The sequence below is a fragment of the Phlebotomus papatasi genome, chromosome 3, assembly GCF_024763615.1.
Source record: "Phlebotomus papatasi isolate M1 chromosome 3, Ppap_2.1, whole genome shotgun sequence".
NCBI classification, from domain to species: Eukaryota; Metazoa; Arthropoda; class Insecta; order Diptera; family Psychodidae; genus Phlebotomus; species Phlebotomus papatasi.
This window is the reverse complement of record NC_077224.1, coordinates 25,855,183-25,878,072: the sequence shown is the minus strand read 5'-3', so window position 1 is coordinate 25,878,072 and position 22,890 is coordinate 25,855,183. Positions and strand designations below refer to the sequence as shown.

The 22,890-nt window shown below is 34.8% G+C and overlaps 1 protein-coding gene across 2 annotated transcripts in view; it reads right to left on the bottom strand.

Annotated features, from left to right (window-relative positions):
- Positions 1-22,890, bottom strand: part of LOC129807364 (E3 ubiquitin-protein ligase znrf2) — a 51,812-nt gene extending 28,922 nt beyond the window's left edge. The window contains exon 1 of one of the 2 annotated variants that reach the window (XM_055856582.1): positions 21,719-22,890. In XM_055856582.1, the coding sequence (XP_055712557.1) occupies positions 21,719-22,139 (421 nt within the window). In that variant the 5' untranslated portion in view covers positions 22,140-22,890. The remainder of the gene's footprint in view (positions 1-21,718) is intronic. The other variant, XM_055856583.1, reaches the window with a different exon arrangement.

Genomic DNA, 22,890 nt, shown 5'->3' with positions numbered 1-22,890 from the left:
TTTCATTCAAAGAAATGTCCTTTTGATTAACTTGCTCACTTTTGTGTAACTTGTCGGTTTAAACATTCGAACTTCCAAAGAGTTTTTAGGTAAGTTCTCTCTGATATACTTTCGAATCGGTCAAAGAAAAACCTTAACCGGAAAGATCTCTCAAATCGGGAAAGTTTTTACTGAACGAGAGGAATGTAACCACGAAAATTTATCATATGACTTTGTCATATTAATAGGGAATTCCCCTACTGAGATCCCTTACAGTTTGAACAATCCCCGCCTCTTATCAAGAAATTCTTCTGGTTGGTCAATAATTATCCAAAAGAGTAATGATTAGTAATACTTTCCCGGGTCATTAAGTTGTAAGTCAGTTGATAGGGTTAAGAATAGTTTGCGAGAAGTTTGGTTAGTGATAATAAGCATAACTTGGTGATAATAATCGTAATTTTACGGATCAAAAAGATCCATAAAATTACCACCGAGAATACTGCCATCTCAAATTCATTCAAAGGCTATGCTACACTATGCTACAACTATGCTACAGACGTGTTCACTATCCCAAAAGCAAAAAAAAAGTAGATACGACAACGATCGATGCAACTGACGACGAAATATCGAAATTATTCAAAGTAGCACAATGCTTTAAGAGATTAAAAAGCTTTCAAAGCAAATTATAATCTGAAGAGAATTTCACCTTTGAATAAAATAGACCACGCCCCTTACAAAATAGATGACGTTATGATTTAACTGTTTCTTTTACCTATCATTTCCAACTATTTTTCTTAAAATCATATAAATTTTTCCAGGCTTTGAACAAGGATAACACACAGAAAAAGTAGGAGTAGTGTGGAAATGGGCGTGGCATAGTATTTATCTTAGCACATTGCTTTGCTCCGCGCTTTCTCCAATTTTGAAAATTTTACAGGATATCTTACATTATGGTCATTATGGTGGTTGTAAGCTTTCATAGTACAAGTTTTTCACGAACAAAATCGGTCACTACATTGAGGTTATATCAAGGTTAAAATTCGATTACATCAAAACTAATTACCCATCGCCCCTAAAAGAGGCGTGACCAAAATAGCATATGGGCGGGGCTTATTCAACAGATCACTTACTACCTCCCGGAGAAGAGTAACGCAAAAGGTACTGCGAATTAAAAGATATCTTTACAAAGCCTAAATTCCTATTATATTAACAGTATCAGGGATTTCGGCTAAACAATTGGAGATTACAAAAAAAAAAGCACTAGCTCTCTCACATTTGAAACACTTTCTCCCACTCTTTCCCAAGTTCTCGACCACGGTCGATTGCTATTGTCAACTGAATATTATTACTAAATTATATTCTACCACCCCCTAATAGTCCAAATACACCTACATACATATAACATGGGGTATAACAACACAAATTGCTCATATTGATTTTGTCGCACAATTCTCATGGTATTTCCGACAACATTCCACATGTACAAGCTCATTACACGGGGTGTCCGGGATCAGGGGGTGGCTGTTGGAAAATTTCTGTATCGGATAGGACACCAATATTCCCCCCCAACCCATATTCAACATTTGGGAGATCATCACTGATGATAAATTACCTATAAAATATTCATTGAGACATTTTCCATGAGTGGAAAAAGTTTATAAGAGCTTTTACAGGCAAAAAATATTTTCGCGTTCGACATAAAATTTATGTTCTACCACTTTTCCAGGACATTTTCCCGCTCAATTTGGCGTAAAAAAGCACGATTTTAATGACCTAAACATGAGCCAACTGATGGAAGAATCAACTACATTTGCTATCAATATTTAAATATTGCATTTTTTTTTGCTTTTCAAAATCGTGATTACCCAGACACAAAATTTATATTCCCGACAACTGGGTGCAGTTGCGTCAGAAAATTTATGATTTTCTTGGCAACAAAAAATAAGGAATAAAGTACAGTAGCAAATACCTTATCACAGTTCACACGATATTGGTTCATTAAATTTAACCAGAGAGCACTTAATTACAATATTTCACACGAGCAAGAATGAACATTACTAGAGGGTCATTTTTGCTCTACAATTTTTTTTTGAGATTTATTGCCACGAATATTTACCCTGAAGCCTTTTTCCCGCAAATTCGCTGAAAGTTTTACGAGCAGAAGGACTCGTGTGAAATAAAAAAAATCAAATTACTCACATGAGCAGTAGAAAAAGGTATTTTTTTTATATGATTTCCCGCTGAGCATCATCGATGGTGGAAGTTTCAGGTGAAAATGTGAACTTTAACTCTTGCTCTTTGGGGTTCACTGAGCATTATTCCACCTAAATCTTCTGAACAATATAGGGGAAATGCTTCTAATTTTGTCCAGTTTCTTATTTTGGACACTTTGAGGATAACATTGGACACTAAAAATAAATTGATTAAAATGATGGATTTTTATTCCAATATTTGATGAATAATGAATTCTATCTAAATATTTGTTCTTTTTGGAAGATTTTAACACTAAATACGTTAAAATTTGAATATGATTTGAGTTGAAATTGCTTTGTTGAAAATTCAGTGTGAGCAATTGCTTACGAGAAATATGACAGAACTTCGTGGCTTACTTCAGTCTTATTTAGTTTTGGTGAAGTACTAACAAAGTTTGTTCGCTGTTTTTGAGTGATATTATTGAATATTCATTGAATATTGTGTTGATTCACGTTACTGATGATTTGTACATTTGACCTGAAGTGAGATTTGCCTTGTGAATTATATTTTTCGTGTGAAAAATGGGAATTTTTTTAAGACATTCACCAGTGAGGTGATGATTCTTATTTTGGACAGGTGTTTTTCTCACGAAATTTCGTGAAGTTTTAGCTTTTGTGATGACTAGATTGGACAAATGCCTGGAGAAATGAAGGAGCATCATCTCTACGAAAGAGATGCAGTGAGAAATGCCTTGAAAGGCTCCCGTAAAGGGCAGGGAATGAGCGAATCCGCACGTACTTGGAGTACCGAAGTCAACTCACTTTAATGAATGATATGGAAAGTTTCTGGGCTTCTGTGACATTCTACGTTTCCCTTACATGAACAGAAAGAGGACTTGGTAAGATTGGTTCATAAAATGAAGAACAATGGGCATCCTGTTGAGGCGGATTATCTGTCCAAATTTACAGACAAGTTGTAAAAATTAATAACCAAGTTGTCCAAAATAAGAGTCAAATTCACCTCTACATATCAATTCATTTTTAAACGTATTAAAACTAATTTTAGTAAAAATGAGATGATAAATAGCTTGCCAAGTTTCTAAACAATCCTTCTGAAAAGAGAGTAACAAGAAAAGTCAATTAGTATTGAAAATATGGCACTTAAAACTTAGGATATCGATGCTTATATGCAGACTGTCCAAAATTATAAGCACTTCCCCTATCTTGTACTGTTTTCATTTAAAATACAGGATAGGTGGTATAAAATGCAACCAATTTCAGGGGTATAATTCTGAAGCGCTTCTAGCCATGACTGGTAGCATTATGGTGCTATTCTAATGAAAAATGAATATGTTCTTTTAGCACTTTACTGTTCTCAAGTACTACTGCATTATCGACTTTTTTGTGTTGGTTCCTGCCTCGACTATTTACCCATCAGTCCCCACCGTGTTCTAAAACCACCAAACAGTCATGGCGGGAACCACTCTGAGAGAAATCCGAAAAAGTTAAAATAACATTCCGGAAATGTTAATATTACCCTGCAGTATTGAACCAAAATCTCTGTAAATATTATGATTTTTAGGTGTATTATGTGTTAAAGCTATCCTTTTTCATGTTAGTTTTACCCTTAATAAGGTGTAAAATTAACATTAAAAAATGTTGATATATTTTTACACCTGAAAAGTATTAAAGTTATGAGGAAAAAATGTTAATCGCACCCTATTTTTTTCTTAATGCATCATAAAGAAAAGTCGATAATGCAGAAGTACTTGAGAACAGTAAAGTGCTAAAAAAAACATGTTTATTTCTCATTACAATAGCACCAATAATTTCAATACTAGTTGCTTATTTTTAAGATAAACAGAATTAGTTCAGTATTTTTTTTATGAAATTACTGAAATATTGCTATTTCTCCTAGAAATGTATAGATGGTAGTTAGAATAAGGGATACTAGTTGTGACTCATACTAAAGCCACGAGTGCACTGAGAGAAGATTCTTAAAGAAATAAGTATTAAAACAACTCCGCACGGAATAATAGTGCTATTCCAATGACAAAATCAACATGTTTTTCTTTGCATTTTACTGTTCTCAAGTATGTCTGCATTATCGACCTTTCTCTGTGTTGATTCCCGTTACGACTATTTGGTGGATTTACAACACGACGAAGAATGGGAAAAAGAGTACAGACAGTAACCAACAGAAAAAATGTCGATAATGCAGAAGTGCTTGAGAACAGTAAAATGCTAAAAAAAAATATTTTCATTTTTCTTGGAATAACGCCATAAAGCATAATATTAGGCTCAAAGCCTACCTTCAGTGTTGAAGATTTTTTTAATGAGTTTTGTGACAAGTCTAAATAAGACTTGAGTGAACGCTTATTAAATCAGAGCATGTGAATTTTAGTTTAAACCTTTTTGATTTATAATGTGCCTAATGGCAACACTTGTTGTGTATCAAGTGTTGGAATAACACTTGTGAACATTCTCTAAAACAATATTTCTGTGCGTCAATACAGTGTTTCTCAATTACCACGCCAAATTTATTCTCGGGTGAAAAAAATGCTTAAATATTTTCGATTTAAGAGTATACTTCAGTCGAGATGATTTTGGTTTGGCAAAGTTCATATGGGATAAAAAAAAAAGGGAATGTACTTAAAAACTAGAATGTATAATGTACTCGTATGCATATTTAACTAGTTTCAAATCGACTTTGGTCGAATATAAATACACATTTACTGCCCAGTAAGGTGTTTCAAAAGGAAAAAAATTGGCACTATTCTCAGGGTGCTCTACATGATGAAACAGGAAAGATTTTTTTCGACGACCATAATGATCAAACACTGTTTAGAGGTGTCTGAACGACCCTCTTTGTAGAACAATTTTCTAATTTTACACTACAGAGAGGGTCGTTCAGCCACCTCTAAACAGCGCCTGATCATATGGTCGTTGAAGAAAAACTTTCTTGACTTATCTTGTAGAGCTTCGTGAGAATAGTGCCAAATTTTATTTTCCTTGTTGAAACACCCTACTGCTCAGATCCAATTCAAGGCATGTCTACAAAATATAAATTAATACTGTGTGTATCAGAACACTGAGAAAAAAAGAGGGTGCGATTAACTTTTTTTCCTCGTAACTTTAACACTTTTTAGGTGTAAAAATATATCAACATTTTTAGTGTTAATTTTACACCTTTTTAAGGGTAAAATTTACACGAAAAGGGTTAATTTAACCCCTAATACACCTAAAAAGGGTAATTTAGGATCAATAATGCAGGGTAAAATTAACATTTCCGGAATGATATTTTAACTTTTTCGGATTTCTCTCAGTTAACGCACACAGAGCATCGTGATATAGAGCAAGTTAAGGGGTGTTAAGATAGAAGAGGAGAATAGGGAGTGCTAACTGGGACTAAGTAAGTGGCTTGAGTGCAACGGTTCGAAAAAAAAGAAAACCCTATTAATAGATAAATCTTAATCTTACAAGGCTTCTATTAACACTCCTTATACGGGCTTCAGACCTAAGGCTTAGCTATATGGCTTAACTTCTCTAATATCTTATCAGTCAAGATTTTTTGGAAAATTTTGACTTAGGATTGGATTATTAAGGGCAAATTACCTATTACATTTTGAAAAATCAATAAAATCGGTTACTGTTTAAGGTTTTGAAACCCTTCGGAACTGGGCTAAACCTCTGGTCTGAAGACGGTCTTAAGGATTGAAACAGGGGCATTCAATGGGTCAAGTGATAGAGTACTCGCACTTTGATTCAAGTATCCCGGGTTCGAATCCCCTTTAGGTCACCAGGAATTTTTCTGGCGTTAAAGGTGTTCGGATTGCATCCAGTGAGCTTCACAGCACTTGATTCCATGGACATGGAACTGACAACCTCATCCCGCATGCGGGAAGATCTAATTCAGCTATGGGATGTTGTGTCAGCACAGCATTATTAATTTAAAGGTTGAAACAAGTCTCGTTCATTCTCACTTACAATGAGATACGTGAATAACTTCAATGAGTATTGTAACCAGTTTAAAGTGTAATTTCAACCCATATCTGTGTCGCTCAGGGCAAGACTGGGCTATTTTAATAGAGAATTGCATATAGGATTGGTCATTTCTGCTCTTTTGATTCAAGTGTTTTATTTTTGTTGTGACGACGGACGACACTCATTTCGTATTCTCGTAACCTTATAGTTAGGGTTCTAAGACACCTCAATATGAATAAATCTTTCGAGTCTTGAAGCATAGCTCGAGCTATAGAGACAAAAAAGATTCAAGAACTGTAAGAACGTCAGATAGTGTCAGATAGTGCAGAAGCTAATTGAAAGAAGTCTGTGTCGTAGCGTAAGGCAACTGGAACGTCAGATCAGATGTACATATCGCGAATAACCTTTCGACAACTATTGAAAAACGAGCTTAATATGAAGCCTTGCAAAATCCCCATAGGACAAGATCTTACTAATAATGATTAAAAAAAAATCTAGGCTTGATAGAGCGGAGAAGTTGCTACACTTGGCCGTTAGTGGCCAGTTGCTGTTGCTATACAACGTCTTCTTTGATAAAAAAAACTTCTACAAATTGAACAATTCGTCTGAGGGAAAGATCATACGATAATTCGGATATTTGAATGGTCACCAGAAGTCAAGCACGACTGTGTTTCATGGTTTGGAAGTACGTGAAGTTCTATTATCGCTTTCACATCTCTAGAAGTCCTCTATGATGAGCCATACATTATTACCGAATACCAAGTGAAAGAATACCCAGAAAACTACTAATCAGTAAGTCTGAAAGAACAAGGATGAGAGCACGTCCCAGAAAACAATGGAAAGAATTGGAGGACAGTATCCTTAAACAGCTGGGGATGCTAGAGTGCTAAAGAGAGCAAGCGGAGAGTCGCCAGGACTGAAGCAAGTTGGTCCGAGACACCCGGTCCTTTAAAGTGACGTTGCAGTCACTTAAGTAAGTAGAATCGAAGGAACACCTCTTCACCTCTCTTAAATATCTAATAAAATGTAATTAATATTACGTTTTTCCTTCCTTAGTCTACGTTTTTTGATAAAGATTGGGTGTTTAAATTTCGTATTCCAAATGGTACACAGAGTAGGATGTCAATAAGTCCTGACACGACTTCTTAATGTGTCAATAGGTGTTCCTTTCACCCTAAGTAAGCTCTGAAGCTGTGGTCATACAAACATTTTCACGAGAAAGAATGGATATTCTAGGACACCCCATCAGTAACAAAAATCGGGCGCCAACCAAAATTACGAGACAAAACAATTATGGATCAAAATTAAATTATGGATAGGTCCAGCTTCCTTTAGTAATATGCGAAAAAATAGCATTTTCAATGTAGCCACATCACAAATATTCAAAGATTTCTGTGTTGTTTCTGGTTCACACCAATAAAATACATTTTGAAAGAAGAAAAATACAGAATTTTGAAAGATTGCAGTTCATCCTACTCGCCCTGTATTAGAATTGTCACAATTGTTTATCAGAGAAATTTCTGCCTGAACTGTCTGACAATTCAAAACTTTATTAGAAATTTAACCAAAAAAAAATACTTAGAAGTTATTGTCGAGACAACTTAAGACAAGAGAGTAACATAATTCATTGGAAAAGGCAAGAGGCATATCTTATGTAAGAATAATAAGAACCTATTTTCCTAGACATCTAAACAATTGTTTAAATGTAAAATATTATGAGAAAATTCATCATAAATCTATCTTAAGCTATGTCTATTTGATTGATAATAGCAGCAGTTGCCTCTTCTATTCTCTGTGCTGAGGAAAAAACTTTCCTGTTGAGCTGATAACGTGAGTCAACGCTCGATTTTCCATATCAAACATTCATGTGATCAGTGGCAATGGACTTGCACAGGTCCGTGATTGTTAAATTGATTTTTCGCACGTACGAATTTTTACCATCAAACATCGACTGTTTGATCAAAATTTTCGAGACTGGAATTGCAGAAGGGAGTGTTTGGCAGAGCAAATTGCGTGAGACTTTAAAATAAAACTTTTAAAGTCTCTGAAATTATTCACATGTGCTTTAAAGTGGATGGTTTTCTTTTTTTTTATTCCTTCATTCTTTCACTGGAAAACTGGGGGTCGATAAGGGAAAATAATACTGATGGACGTGTATGAGTGGTTGAGTGACTGACAAGGGAGAGAAAATGCTGGAAAGCACTTGAAGCAATAGCTGATGTGAAGAATGCTTGATGGAAAATTGTATGTTGTCTAGAAATACACATTAGCGTTCATCAACATTGGTTGTTGGTGATTCAAATGTCGCTCCGTGGATGTGATAATTTCTGTAGAAACAGTCACAAAAGTGGATAAATTTGATGTTTAGAATATTATGTAATTTTAGGCCTAGAAAAATTGAAGAGGAAATGTTGATTTTTAGGGTGTGAATAATCCATTAGAAAAGTTAGAAAAAATGTGGAAAAAAATTAATTTCTAGCTGGAATCCTTCAGTTTAGATAAAACCAATATTTTTCGAAGAGGTAATATATGACTACCTTTGACTATTCACACAAAATTTTAGACCACGCCCCCTTCAAAAATACGACTAATTGAAGTACTGTAAGTACGGGTGACTTTGTCTCCTGCGGGTGATTTTGGCCACCTCCTGTTTATAAGTTTTTCTTGTCTATTAGGGCCTTGACAGACCTGAGGATTAGCCGAAAGACGGCTTAGCGAAATTATAATAGAAATAATGGTCAAACTGCATTTCCATCATTTTCCACTAAGTCGTCTCTCGGCTTAAGTCGCAAGTGTGTCTAGGGCATTATGCCCTTAATCCTTAACTGATGGTACGACATAAGTCGCCATCTAGCGGGAAAATACGTTTTGCGGATTCATCAGGCAACTCGAAAGCGGAAGTCACTATTACCCTTTTATTTCATTAAGAATTAGCTAGAATTTGTTTTTCAAGAAGTTTTCCAAGAATATTAAGTTATTCTGTTGGTTTTTTTTTTAAATAAATTAGATTAATTTGAAACAATAAGAATTTTATTATCGATTAGAAGAAAGAAAGAGAAAAGGCGATCCTTTTTCAACAGGATAAAGCAACTACATTTCTTTACAGGTATGCTAGAGCCATCCGGTCATTTCTTACTTGCTTAATTCGAATCCTATGAGAAATCCGTAGTATTTTTAGGTACGGTAAAACAATCAGATATCTAATTCCACCCCTGGCTAATTCTGCCCCAAAATCCCCTATTCAAAAAGCTACGTTTTTTTTCAATGTTCGATAAAAATAAAAAGAAGTTAATCTTAAATCTTCCGTGTTGATTTATTTAACTGATAAAGATAACAAAAACCATCTAAAGATATTCTAGTTTAGAAGATAGCAATAGATAATAATCTCAATAATGTGAAAGCTTTAGGTTCAATTCCATTTGGACCTAAAAACAAAATGGTGATTTTAAAAAGATTTTTTTATGCTTCTGTTGACTGACCTAACCGTTTGTATAACAAACACAGTATCGTTAGAAGGGTCTTGAAATTACCTACAGGTTTTACATTTTTACTGCTCGAACTCCACAGAGAGAACAATATGATCCCTCGATATTTTTACTCTCAAAATTTCTACCCTTAGTTTAATAAATCGACCCTGGAACCTTTAACATGCTCCTTATTTGTCCACCATCTTGTTTTTTGGATCTTGTTTTGTCCACCATCTCCAATACCTTGTTTTTTGGATTCCAGACGGACATTTCCATTTCGTCCATATACGAAAATATACCGTTGAATCATCCTTAATAACGTTTTTCTTTCATGGTCAAAGGTTAAAAAGGCTCTAGAGAGAGATATCCCAACTTAATCATGTCATTTATGGACTCGTTGGAAAGGTCTTGGGATTTATCATAAGTCTAATGGCTCTCTTCAGTAATAACCTTTCGAAGAGATAGAGCCACTCCAAAGCCAAGCCAAACCTATTCGAAACTCTACCGGAAGCCTAAAGTGCAAGTTCCAATACCCGCCGCTTCAGCGCTGATTGTTCTGCCACTTCGAATTTCGATATTCTTGACACTTCAATCGTCAACAGTGTGCAAAAATTTGCTACAAAAAGTGAATTTTTGTGTTGTTTTGTGGAATTTCAGGATGGCAAAACGTTTTAATCGCAATTTTATTAAGATAAATGTCCATATCATGAACTTACTCACTTTTGTGTCACTCGCCGGTTTAAACGTTCGAAATTCCAACGGGTTTTTAGGTAAGTTCTCTCTGATATACCTTCGAATCGGTAAAGCAAAAACCTCAACCGGAGAGAGCTCTCAAATCGGGAAGGTTATTACTGAACGAGAGGAATCGGTATCAATCAGTTCTGAACCGGGAATGAACCGATAAGTAATTTTTGTCTATATATAAATTTCATTACGCCATTTTGGGGATATTTTGAGTGATTTATGAATCGGTTTAAATCGGGTTTGAACTGGTAAACGGTAATTGATACGAAAGTAGGAGGAAGTGGAGCTACGTTGAGCTGTAAAATAACATTTTTACACGATTTTTTCGCATATTTCTAAGGAAAACTTGGTTTTAATATGATGTAAGGTAGACAAAACAATTGTGGATCTAATTAAAATAATTCCAAGGACCAGCTTCATTTAGATATAGGCAAAAAATACATCAACGTAGCTCCACAGCTCAAAGTAGCCCTACTTTCCCGTACTTTTTAGGTGCATAGCATCTAAATTACAAGTTCGAGCATTTCGTAAAGCATAGGACGTTTTGTCACCCCTTTAATTTTTTTTATTTCACCTAACCACAGAAACATTAAATAAAAATAAAACAGTTAACACTTTACCCTCAACCTTTCACTTTTTATAATCAACTTAAGAAAATGTCAACGTAAAAATAAATTATGCGAAACCCATTACAATCCTATTCTGACATTTTATCTTTTAAATTTTTTAAGATGAAAATAATTTTGTTCAAGGATTCCTAGTCAAATTAAATAATGCGATGTACCAGAATTCCATAAAGCAATTCTGACTTGCAAATGAAGTCTGTGAATTCCTTCATCACATTAAACTTTTTTTTTCTCTATTTTGTCTATTTAGACTACATCATGTACATTGGAGATTATTTGCACATTTTTTCCTCATTTCCCTTTTTCCCCCACCACATTGCTTTTCGCGTGTATCTCACTCCTTTGTCACGTAGACGGAAAACTTCTTTCTGTGTTTTTGCTCTTCTCTTCTTACACTCTGTTTCATGCCATAATGTCCAAGTCAACAAACACAGAGCAACATAATTCTAATAGAATTTGAAGGCAAAATTGAGGAAGTAGCGCTCAAGAATAGTAAAAAAAAAAAAATAGAGGCCAAAGGATGAGAAGTAAAATTGCCAAGAAAGTTAAGAATTTTCATTAAATTTCCTTCAACCGATTTTTGATGTGAAAAAAAGAGCACAATAAACCTTGAACTTTGAACTTCTTAAAAGTGCTTAATACAAATTGCCTTTACGATTTAGAGCCCATTCATATTCATTACGGATTTTGATAAAACAATGACGTCATGTTGCGTGATTGTTATTATACCCCATGACTTCAAATTGTACATACCAGATTTCTTCAGCAGATTATTTGCAGCGATAGCATAGAAGAGGAAATATTTGTTTAAGCCGATAGATTCAAGTTGAAAGAAAAAAAAACCTCATCCTTCCATCATTTCCGCCTCGAGTCCTTTTTCTTCTTTTTTTTGTATTTATATATTCAACCAACTTGCACGAAAGGCTAAAAATTGAATAAAAAAAATTCTCTCTTGAGGATAAAAATGAAAAGCATTTTTTCCACATGATTTACTATGTGAGAAATTAGTCTTGTTTTCCTTAGCTCGAACCCCAAAAAGACAGCTATATCTACAATCCATCGACTTTTGAATTCCTTATTCCCAGTGCACAATAATTCTTGTTTTGTAAACATGTTTTCGGAACTGCCTATAAGAGTGAGCGAGATGACTATAGATTTATATCTCATTCACTCTCACTACAATGTCAAAAATATGGTTACAAAAGAAAAGGCATTGTACGTTCTGCATTTCTCTTAAAGAAAAGTCACAAGGTTGCAAACACAAGTAGATTTTGATTCTCCAATAGTGTCTTGGATAAAAGGTAAATGGAACTCAATTTGCACAAAAAGTACTTGAAGTTCGAAAAATTCAAATTCAATTTCGAATTTTCCTACTAAATTTTTGAAAAATGTGGGGAAAATGTATGAAATATTGCACTATAAAGCTCGCAAAAAAGAGTTACTCAGTGGTTATGGAGTGATTTAAATAATGGAGCAGAAACAATAAAAGTCGTTGCTTTGTGTTTTTCCTCACAATAAAATGAAAACGAACACATTTTGACACTTGAGCACTTCGAAATTTGAACAGGATGTACTTCAGACACCTTGCGAAAGTATCAAGAAGTAAGAATCCTCTCGTTCAGAATAACCTTCCCGATTTGAGAGCTCTCTCCGGTTGAGGTTTTTCCTTTACCGATTCGAAGGTAAATCAGAGAGAACTTACCTAAAAACCCGTTGGAAGTTCGAACGTTTAAACCCATGAGTTACATAAAAATGAACAAGTTCATGAAAAGGACATTTCTTTGAATGAAATAGCATTTGAGACATTCTTCCATCCTTAAATTCCACAAAACTGCACAAAAAATCATTTTTTGCAGTAATTTTTGCGCAAACTTGTTGACGAATGAAATGTCAAGAATATCGAAATTCGAAATGGCAGAACAATCAGCGCTAAAGCGGCGAGTACGTGAACTTGCACCTTAGGCTTCTGGTATATTTTCGAATAGGTCTGGCTTGGCTTTCAAGTGGCTTTGTCTCTTCGAAAGGTTATTACTGAACGGTGCCAATGTCTCTTTTTAGCTTTTCAAATAGATTTGCGAATTTTTCAAGACCTACATGTGGATGGTAAGTATAGAGCGCATTTATCAAGCGAAAGGGTCATGTTTGGGCTCGTTGGAAAGGTCTTGGAATTTCCTATAAAACTGAACCAGTTCCAATCGGTTCTGAACCGGTAATGAACTGATTTATAGCCGATAACTAATTTTTCAAGCTCTACTTGTGAATGATAAGAATCTCTCAGTACATATCGCTCATTCTATCGCTTCAAACTCGTCCAGAACCGTTAGTATCGCTCCCCAGCGAGCACCAATTGCTAACCGATTTCAATTTATCTGACATGTGTATTTACAGCTTAATTTTGCTAACTTTAAAACGACATTGGTGAGGTAGTGCCATTTTCATGTGTTTGGTTAGCAATTTATGTTAGAAAACTGCTAACCAGTCAGCATATTTTTGCTAATCGACTCAGAAAAAATATGCTGATAACGCTATCTTTTTCAGCTAACTATATACTCGCTGGTCATGCAAAAGGAAACATTTTGATTATGAATTTAAGTTATAATAGAATTCAACAGCCTAATCTGAAACGAATTTTCAAGCAATAGCAAACTGACAAACTTCGCCCATATCGCCAAGTATTTTCACTTGGTCACTCGTTTTTATACCGCAACTCCTCAAACCATCTCCTTGTATTTCTCAAGTGAAGGAAAAGTGCTGAAAATGCCCGATTCAGGTAAAGGGATGTCGGAAGAGTCAGTGTAGGTTGAAAATACAGAACGAAAGTGTTGAGGAATTATTTAGTGAGTTCGTAAACCTCTGACAATGAATTTTTAACACTCTCTCCTCAGTATATATACCTCCATGATACTTCCCTTCTCTAATGATGCCACTGCTTCTTTCCTTTCGTGCCACAACCCACGTCTCACTAAATTTCCCTGAGAGGTAATTTACAGGAATAAAAGTAAAGCCCCTTCTCTCACCTTTTATTAACCCCACAATCCTCCCTCAAATCCTAATGCAAATGGAACCTTTGATTGAGGCCCCAAATTGCGTCATTTCTTACAGTGATGTCAACAAATAAATTTATGGTAATTTCACCCAAAATATAAAAATTTTATAGTATGTGAGAGTGTTGGAAAAGTAAAGCAAAGCAAAAAAAAAAGATATTGTGCTGAGGAAAAATGTGTATTTTCCGGTCGAACAAGAAAAAAAATAGTTCAAGTCTCGAAAATACCAAAATATTCTTTATTGCACAACTATTATGACGTGGCAAACGTTAATGTATGACGTAGCAGTTGGAGGTGACCATTTAGTGAGAGTTTGTTATGTGAAAAGGGCAAAAGTTCACATACAGTGAGAGGGTCAGAGATTTTATGGAAATTTTCCTGATATTACGCACAAGTTATTGGGCAAGTTCTTAACTCTGGCAATATAACGTGGTATTCATAGCATCAGCGCGCTAACAAAATGTCTCCTAAAAGATTCATAACCTGATAACCATATAAGAAAAAGCATTAAAAAAATACAAGGTTAAGGTGAAAATAAAGATACGTTGATACATAACCTTCAACCTATCTAACAAACCTTTATTTGTAATCTTTGTAATCATTACAAAAATAAATCAATCTATGGATCTATTATGTTGTTTTCTTGTCTTGAAATGTGAGGTTATGTACTATCTAACTTCAAAAAATAATAACCATTTAACCTAAAAGAAGTGTAATATTTTCAGGTTATACCCAGAAAATCAGTTTAAAAAATTTCTTGCTTAAATAAAAGAAAATGATCTATGGTCTCACAATTACTCTGTATACAAGCAGAACCCTCATGTTTCTACTTAATAAAAGAGATATTTTAAATGTGAGGTTACTTTTATGTCATAACCTTATATTTTCAAACATCTTATATATTATGGTCTCATGACTTGTATATACAAATACGGTAATTAAATACATTATTCAAGAAAATGAACAAAATTCTTAACATGTAATAGAGGTTATGTTTGGTTTAAAATTACTTTACCTTAGATTATTATATTTTTGTAGGTTAAAGTTTTAATTTCTTGTAAAAGTAAAAAAAGTTGACGTGATAATTTCGAAACAATTTCTATACAACTGGGAATATGTACCTATAAGACATATGAACAAATGGGTCCCGGTTAAAATCCCGAAAGCCAAAATCCCGAAAGCCAAAATCCCAAACGCCAAAATCCCGAAAGCCAAAATTCCGAATAGGCCAAAATCCCGAAAGCCAAAATCCCAAATTAAGTGGATTAGTCATAAACGATCCAGATAGCCAAGTGCCCGGATTAGCACACTTGACTATACTTTTCCAAAGCTGCAAAAGTCCGATTTTCCCGAGCTGTCAAGGCAGTAGTGTTTGTGAATTTTCCACAAAAACAACCCCCTTTGAGAATCAGATTTTAACGTAAATAATAATCGTATCAAACCCTCTATAACTTGCAATTAGTTGTTTTTTTCCGCAAAGAACCATAAAATATTACACATAAAACTTAAAGATTTAGGCCCATCTTTTATTCTTAGTTCTTGAACTTATTGAAAAAGGTCTAGGCTCTCATTATTTTTCAGGAAGCGTAACGTGCTGGGCAAGGTATTAGAATATATATGGCCATGGATTAGAATCACTGCGTACAATAGCAAAACCCGATTTTTAAGAAGCTGCAATATTACGAAGCTGCAAAATTTTCAAAGCTGTCAAAATGTGTCGGTCTTCACATTGTTTGTGAGGAAAACAACAGAACAACGACGTTTACTGTTCTTGCCCCAGTATTTAATCACTCCATAATCATTAAGTAACTCTTTGCCAACTTTTTAGTGTGATATTTGATACATTTTCCCCACCTTGTTCGAAAATTTAGTATGAAAATTCGAAATTGAATTTGAATTCTTCGAACTTCAACGACTTTTTGTGCAAATTGAGTTCCATTTACCTTTTATCCAAGACACTATTGGAGAATCAAAATCTACTTCTGTTTGGGCTTACTCTCTCTCTTTTAGCCAAGACACATTTGGAAGATTTATAAAAGATTACAGAGTGTTTTATCTCAAGAACGGACCATTACGGGAGATTTTACGAAACTTGCTGATATACTGCATAAAATGTCTCCCTATTTAAACAGACTTTAAAATAAAGATTTATCAGATTTTCTAAACGAAACATCACCTGCTTTTTGAGGTTACATATCCGACATAACCTCAAAGTATAAAATAATCTTCATGTACTGTAAGTAAGGAAAACTTTTCTTAATTGAAGTCTTGCTTATTTAATAATTTTCAAAACTATACTCTACAAGAAATATATTTATTTTGGGTATGTTTTCAAGTTTCATTAATTGCAAATGTGTTCATTCTCAGTCAAAGAATTCGGTAGAGGAGCATTTTAAAATATAAATCGGAGAAATTGCTATACATTGGAATTACCATTTGTAGCATATTGAAATTATACAAAAAAAAACTGTTTGAAAAAAAAAGTATAAAGCACTTAATAGAAGTGAAAAGGTTTTGCAAACTCCCTCTTTTTTCTCTCTCTCTACACAAAAATCCTTTCTAAGCAACTTTCCTGGCTCAAGTCAAAAGTGATTTTCTTTGCCAAAAGCACCGACAAACTAGCATTCAGTGCATTTCCGCCATATCGATTTCCCGAGGAAGGAAAACCAGAAAAGAGGGAATATAGCTTAAAAAGTGTGTGAGTGTTTGCCTTTCGAGACTTCCACTTTTGTGCTGATTGTTCAACTTTGAAATCCGCGTCTGTACACTAATCCCTCAATTGCAGCACAATATAAACATCCAAGACTTTTCCCCTGGAATTGCAAAGCTAAAAACCGGGAGGCACAAAAAAGGGCTTTTCTTTTTTTTCTTCTCCAAGTCTCAATGACAAAGAACTGCCAAGTGAGAGAGAATTTAAGTCACGAGAAAACTCAATGATTAATGCGGATTTGTAGCATCCAGACAAACTTGTTAATTGTTGCTTTTGGGATGTAAAAGAAAATACTCCATAGACAAAGCAAGAATAGTTGGATAAAAATGTAACAAGACACATATATTTAGCACTCTCTTGTTTCTGGAGGAAGTTCACTAAAAGACATTCTGTTTTTCATTCAGTAAACCCTGACTGTGTGCAATATTGCAGGAATAAGGAGAAATAACTATTTTAAAACTTTGTTTCTTCATCCAATTATGCAAATTTTCCATTTATAGAAGCCGAAAAGTGGAAATTTTATCCTATTTCCACCACTTTTAGACACCATTTAAACCATTATTGTGGCAATAATCCTTCAGTAGAAAAATTCTAAGTTAAATTTTCCCAATTAATTAACAAAAAAAAATTTAGAAATATCACACAAAACTAAGGAATTTATATAAAAGCTTAACAAAGGTCAAAGTTTTCACTGCCTATCAAATTAAATGTGCTAAAAAAGAATGTGAGAAAACGGAGAATTGCTAAAGATTGAAGCAAGGAAAGTCATTTACTTCACAGCGAGATAGCCCAGTTAATGAAATTTTCTATATCGCATTTTTTCACCATAAATAACTCAAAAATTTAATACATCAACTCAGCTTCCCTTTTGATAATTCCACTGGCGTGTTTACCTTTTAACCGGGAAATTAAGTAATCGCAATTGGGTGATAAGGATTTAGGTCTTCTGGTAATTGATATGAACGTCAAGTCCAGTAAGCAACAAGTAGCATAGGGTGCATACAGATTAGAATCTTTGAATCCTTCTCGTTTCTATGTTTCTCACAAACTTAAGCATAAGAGTTAGCTTAACCATTTAAGGACGAGAGGGACACCGATGTCCCAAAAACAAAACAATTTGTTGAAAGGGTTAACCCAAATATACCTAACCGTTTTGTCCCATAGAAAATCAATATTGATACATTCTGAACTGCGAGAATGTCAGAAAAAAGATAGCAAGTGTTTGATTTTTCCTCTCACTCGAACTTTTCAACTGCGAGGCGCACAAATTATGGCAGATATGGAAACTTCTCGAAAACTGCACGAAAAACAGTTTTCACGCATGGAAAATTGCTCGAATTACTTTACAGATCGTTTAGATAACAATTTATATAAACATGGTGTGAAATCTCAGTTATTCTAAGTTTTTCACTGACTGTATCTGTGAAAGCTTCACGAAAGTCCGTTCAGTCTAATCACCTTTCGAAGAGACCAACCCGGACCAACCCACTCAAAGCCAAGCCAAACCTATTCGGAAATCTACCGAAAGCCTAAAGGGCAAGTTCGCATACTCGCCGCTTTACCGCTGATTGTTCTGCCATTTCGAATTTCGAACTTGACACTTCAATCGTTAATAAATTTCAACAATAGTGCGCAAACGTTTATTGCAAAAGTTAATTGTGGAGCTCAGAGGCAAAATGACACATATTCTATGGCTAAAGCATAGGATATGTGTCATTTTGCCTCTGAGCTTCACAATTTTTGTGTCATTTTGTGGATTTTCAGGAGGACAGAATGTTCGAATGTTTAAGATGTCCTTTTCATGAACTTGCTCACTTTTAACTTTTCAGTTTACACGTTCGAACTTCCAACGGATTTTTAGGTAAGTATTTTCTGATATACCTTCGAATCGGTAAAGGAAAAACCTAACTTCTGTGTCACTTCTGTGACTGCATAACATAGTGTTATAGCTATCCGGCACACCTTTTAGATCAGAAAAATTTCATAAAGTCAAAATTCACGTCCTTTTTTTCTTAAAAGCTTTGCATATATCTATCTCTTTCGCACTCTTCTTCTTTTAAACGTCACAGCAAATAAATTTAGTTCAGTACAATTTTGATACCTAAAGAATAAGATAGACTTATGCAAATGTTTTGAGAAAGAAAGGGACGCGAATTTAGACTCCATGAAATTATACGGAGCTATAAGGTTGGGCGAAGGCAAGAAGTTCCACCGGTGATTTTCAATGAAACATATTTAGAGTTACGAAACCTTCCTCATAAGTACTCGTAAAAAAAAGTTGACATCTTCTGGAGAACTTTAATTTTGGCTTTCTAGTAAAAGCTGTCAAGCATTCAAGCGCCCTTAAAGAGTAAAATTATGTTTATCTTTTACACAAAAATATTTTGTCAGCGTATCTTTGATCACGTCTTATAAGTTTAGGCCTCAATCTTTCTGGCTTTAGCCAGTAATCACAGTATATTGACCGAAAAACGAACAAGCCAAAAAAATAACCTCAAAGTGAACGCTTTTCGCCAAGTTAGCATGTTGCAAAATTTTTTGTTATCACTACGAAATACTGTGCATAAATTGTGTTAGATGATCGATTGACAGAGACGCAGAGCTTTCTTCCCCAGGGAATATGAATTCTAGTAGTTTTGACATTTCGTTGATTGAATCAGCAACTATGCTAAGAGCATTTGTTGATACAAAAGCGACACCAATGGACGATATTTAAACCTCATTTTGAATGTGTAGAAAAGACAGGAAAACGTTGCTAATTTCGTAGCTTAAATAGTAAAAGTGCAAAAGGCACTTTTACTATTTAACAAAAATTATTCATAAAAAATGAAATTAAAGAAAAATGTTTTTTGTTCATTTATAAAAATAATCTTATTTATTTTTAGTAAAACTAATTAAAAATTTACTAAGTCAATCAACAATGAAAATAGGAACTATTATTTCTGTTGTACACCTAAAACGTTGAAACTGCTAGAATTGACTTACGGGCTTTAACGGTTTCTTGTCAAGTTACACTTTTCAAGAAAATTATATTTACGAATTCCTTTACGTTTTGAACATCTTCGTTTTGTCTTCAAATAATTTAGCATGAGTAATGACCTCTAGACACTAGAAAAAATTATTTCTATATCAGGCAATTGAAGAAGTTTTGACAATTCCTCCATACAAGTTTTAACAATTTCCTTTAATATTCCAAATATTGACAAAAAATTCTTGTAAAAGGTAGTACCCATATGAATACTTAATATTGACAGTTGTGTCCTCATAATGACCTCAACACACTAGAAAAATTTATGCACATAAACGGTCAATTATGGACATAGATTTTTCTAATGCGCAGAGGCTTTAAAAGAACTTTTCTAGCAATCATTTTTAGTAGTACATTTTTGAAAATACTAATTTTCAGCAAAAAGTCTCAAAAGCGAGGAAATGATAAAAATTGCTAGAAGTATCAGCTGAATTGGAAATATTCAAAATTAATAAAATAAAAAAAAACTATTTGATATGTTATTAATTAAATTACCTTTTAAATTAAATAAATAATAATAAGAAAAAGTATTATTCTAGTAAAAAAAAATATAATTAAATTTACAATTTTCTAATGAATTTTTATTTTATTTAATAATTTAACTAATTATTAAAATGATTTTCATGGTTCTCTTCAATTTTGTTCATTTCGAACACTTTTGTCTGCTGGTAATTCTTGCACTTTTTGACATTTCGTCTTTTGTATGAATAAAGTAATTTTTCATAATTTCACATTGTGAATTTCTGATTGGCTTTTCAAAAATATGTTAAAGGCACCAAAGGTGCTAAATATATTTTAAAATACAACCTTTGATGAATTCTAGCAGCTTTTAAATTTTGATCTTGTGCATCATACGGGGAGTATTTTTATTTCTTTATAAAAATACACATTTTTGGCATTTTCTCGCATCAGCCATAAGACTGTTATTCCTTTATTTAAGTTTATTTATTTTATTATTGGTATTATTGATTTTAAAATAAATTGGGAAAAATTTAAAATCATACTAATGAGCCTTATGTGAAGGAAGAGGATCCCTTGAAAACTTCAAGTCTCAATCTCTAACCGTTTGACCACTAGCACTAGTGACGGTACAGAGAAGATCTCATGAGGTGAAAAAAAGCAAACATCAAGGGATGAAAATATAATGCTAGCAATTAAAATTATTTCTCTTAGGTGTCGTTTGAATAATTATGAGAACTGCTAGAATTATATACTAAGTAATTTGAAATGTAGATTTTTTTAAACAATTTTTAATTGAAAAAAAGACATTTTTTGTATAAAAACATTTCGAACTTCGAGGATAGTAATCGCTGCAAACTGCGAGAAACTGCTAGAATTTTAAGATGGTTTGCAATAAAAATTATACTGAGTGATTTTTCGTCAGAAATAAAATTCATATTTTACTCCTGCTTTTGTACATTCGATTTTTCTCTGGACACAAATATGAGATAGTACATTCGAGAGTAAGATAAGAAAAGGAAGACGAGGAAGACAAAGGAATCATTCCTTTATTCGCTACAACTGCCCAGTTCAAGGCATAAGCTTCAATATGATTTCTAAATGCTTTTTGATAATGAAATTTTTTTTAAATAAAGTCGAATCTATTCTATTATTATTTTTTTCTATTAAAATCATCTGAACTGCCCATCTTTCCTCTAAATATTTGCACAACGTATTATTTTCCTAATGTCTTTGTGATACTTTCCCCTAAGAAAAGGTTCAGTGATTTAAAGAATCTTTCGAACAAAGAACAAAGACTCTTCCTTTGTTTTTGCAATAGTCAATTTATAGGCCTCTGGAGAAGTCTTTGTCCTCCAGAAGTCCAAGTGCAATAGCCCAAGAGTAGTATTCTGTAGTTGATTCAAAGTGGCCAGATCAACGTTATCAGATAAGGGAGATAAGGAAGTAAGAGACAATAATGAGAGAGAGAAAGATGATGCTCACCTGCTCGGTACGTACCATTGAGGGACCAATGCGAAGGCAGCGAAGTGGCCGTGAAGACGCGATTGAGCGTGAGGGCACTGGCCACGTGAGCCTCAAGGGGGCTCGGATCGTCTGGGCTGAGGGAGTGGTGTTCAAATGGTTGGATGGAGAGTGTGTCGTGTCCACCACTGGCGCCGGCTGCATCGCCGCCCGCCGCATTCTGGAGATCCGGAACGGAGGACAAACTCCGTGCCCTCTGACGATCCTGGGAAGATGTGGCGGTCATCTGGATGCGTGGAATAGCCCTGAGGAGATTGAATCCAGCCCCACCGCCATTCACAACGTCACTGCTGCTGCTGGTGGAGAAGGTCCTGGTGCGTGGACTCTGCTGATGGTGATGCTGGTGTTCCCCCCCATTGGCCGTACTCGCTTTGGCACCCATATCACAATTTCAAAACTCCCTCAACACACACACACACACACACGGAACAGTCTGTACGGGCTCTCTGGCCACCCGGCTGGGGTTACTGGGGCGGATGGTGGTAAGGCCTCGCAGACGGGGATGCAATCATGAGGACAATGGGTGACACGGCTCTATGCGAACCATCTCCCAAATCCCTGACATTTTGCCGAAAACAACACTTCACACCTACCACAGAGGACAAGCCCCAGATTCTCTTTCCTTTCCGGAAATACACCCTTCTCCCAGCAACACAAAGCCGCACACACCAATCACTCTGTTTCTATGCAAACTCCACTGGACACATTCAATGTCTCCTTTTTCACATTCTACAGACGCTAAAACATCCCCAAAACACCAAAACCACCAATTTTCGTGACACCGGAATCCACTTTGAGGCTCCTTTTTGCACCGACACTCACTTTTCTACCCACCCTCCTTGTCCGGATGTTTTCGCCCCTCACTCTCTGTTTTTCTTTCCTGCGTATTTCACCAGCACAGCGACTTTAGCCCCATTCACACCCAAAGTTTCCAGCAAATTTGCACGGAAACAAGTCAAGAGCACCCTGGGACACACCACCGTAATTAAATTATCGCGATTTTTATGGTAATTTAATAAATAAATGCTCTTTTTCGCTACGTAATATTATTTTTGCAAATTCCTTCGGTTCATCGTCCACTGTCACCACTGTCACAATTTTGACACCAACTCCGAAACTGCCTTCCGGAACAC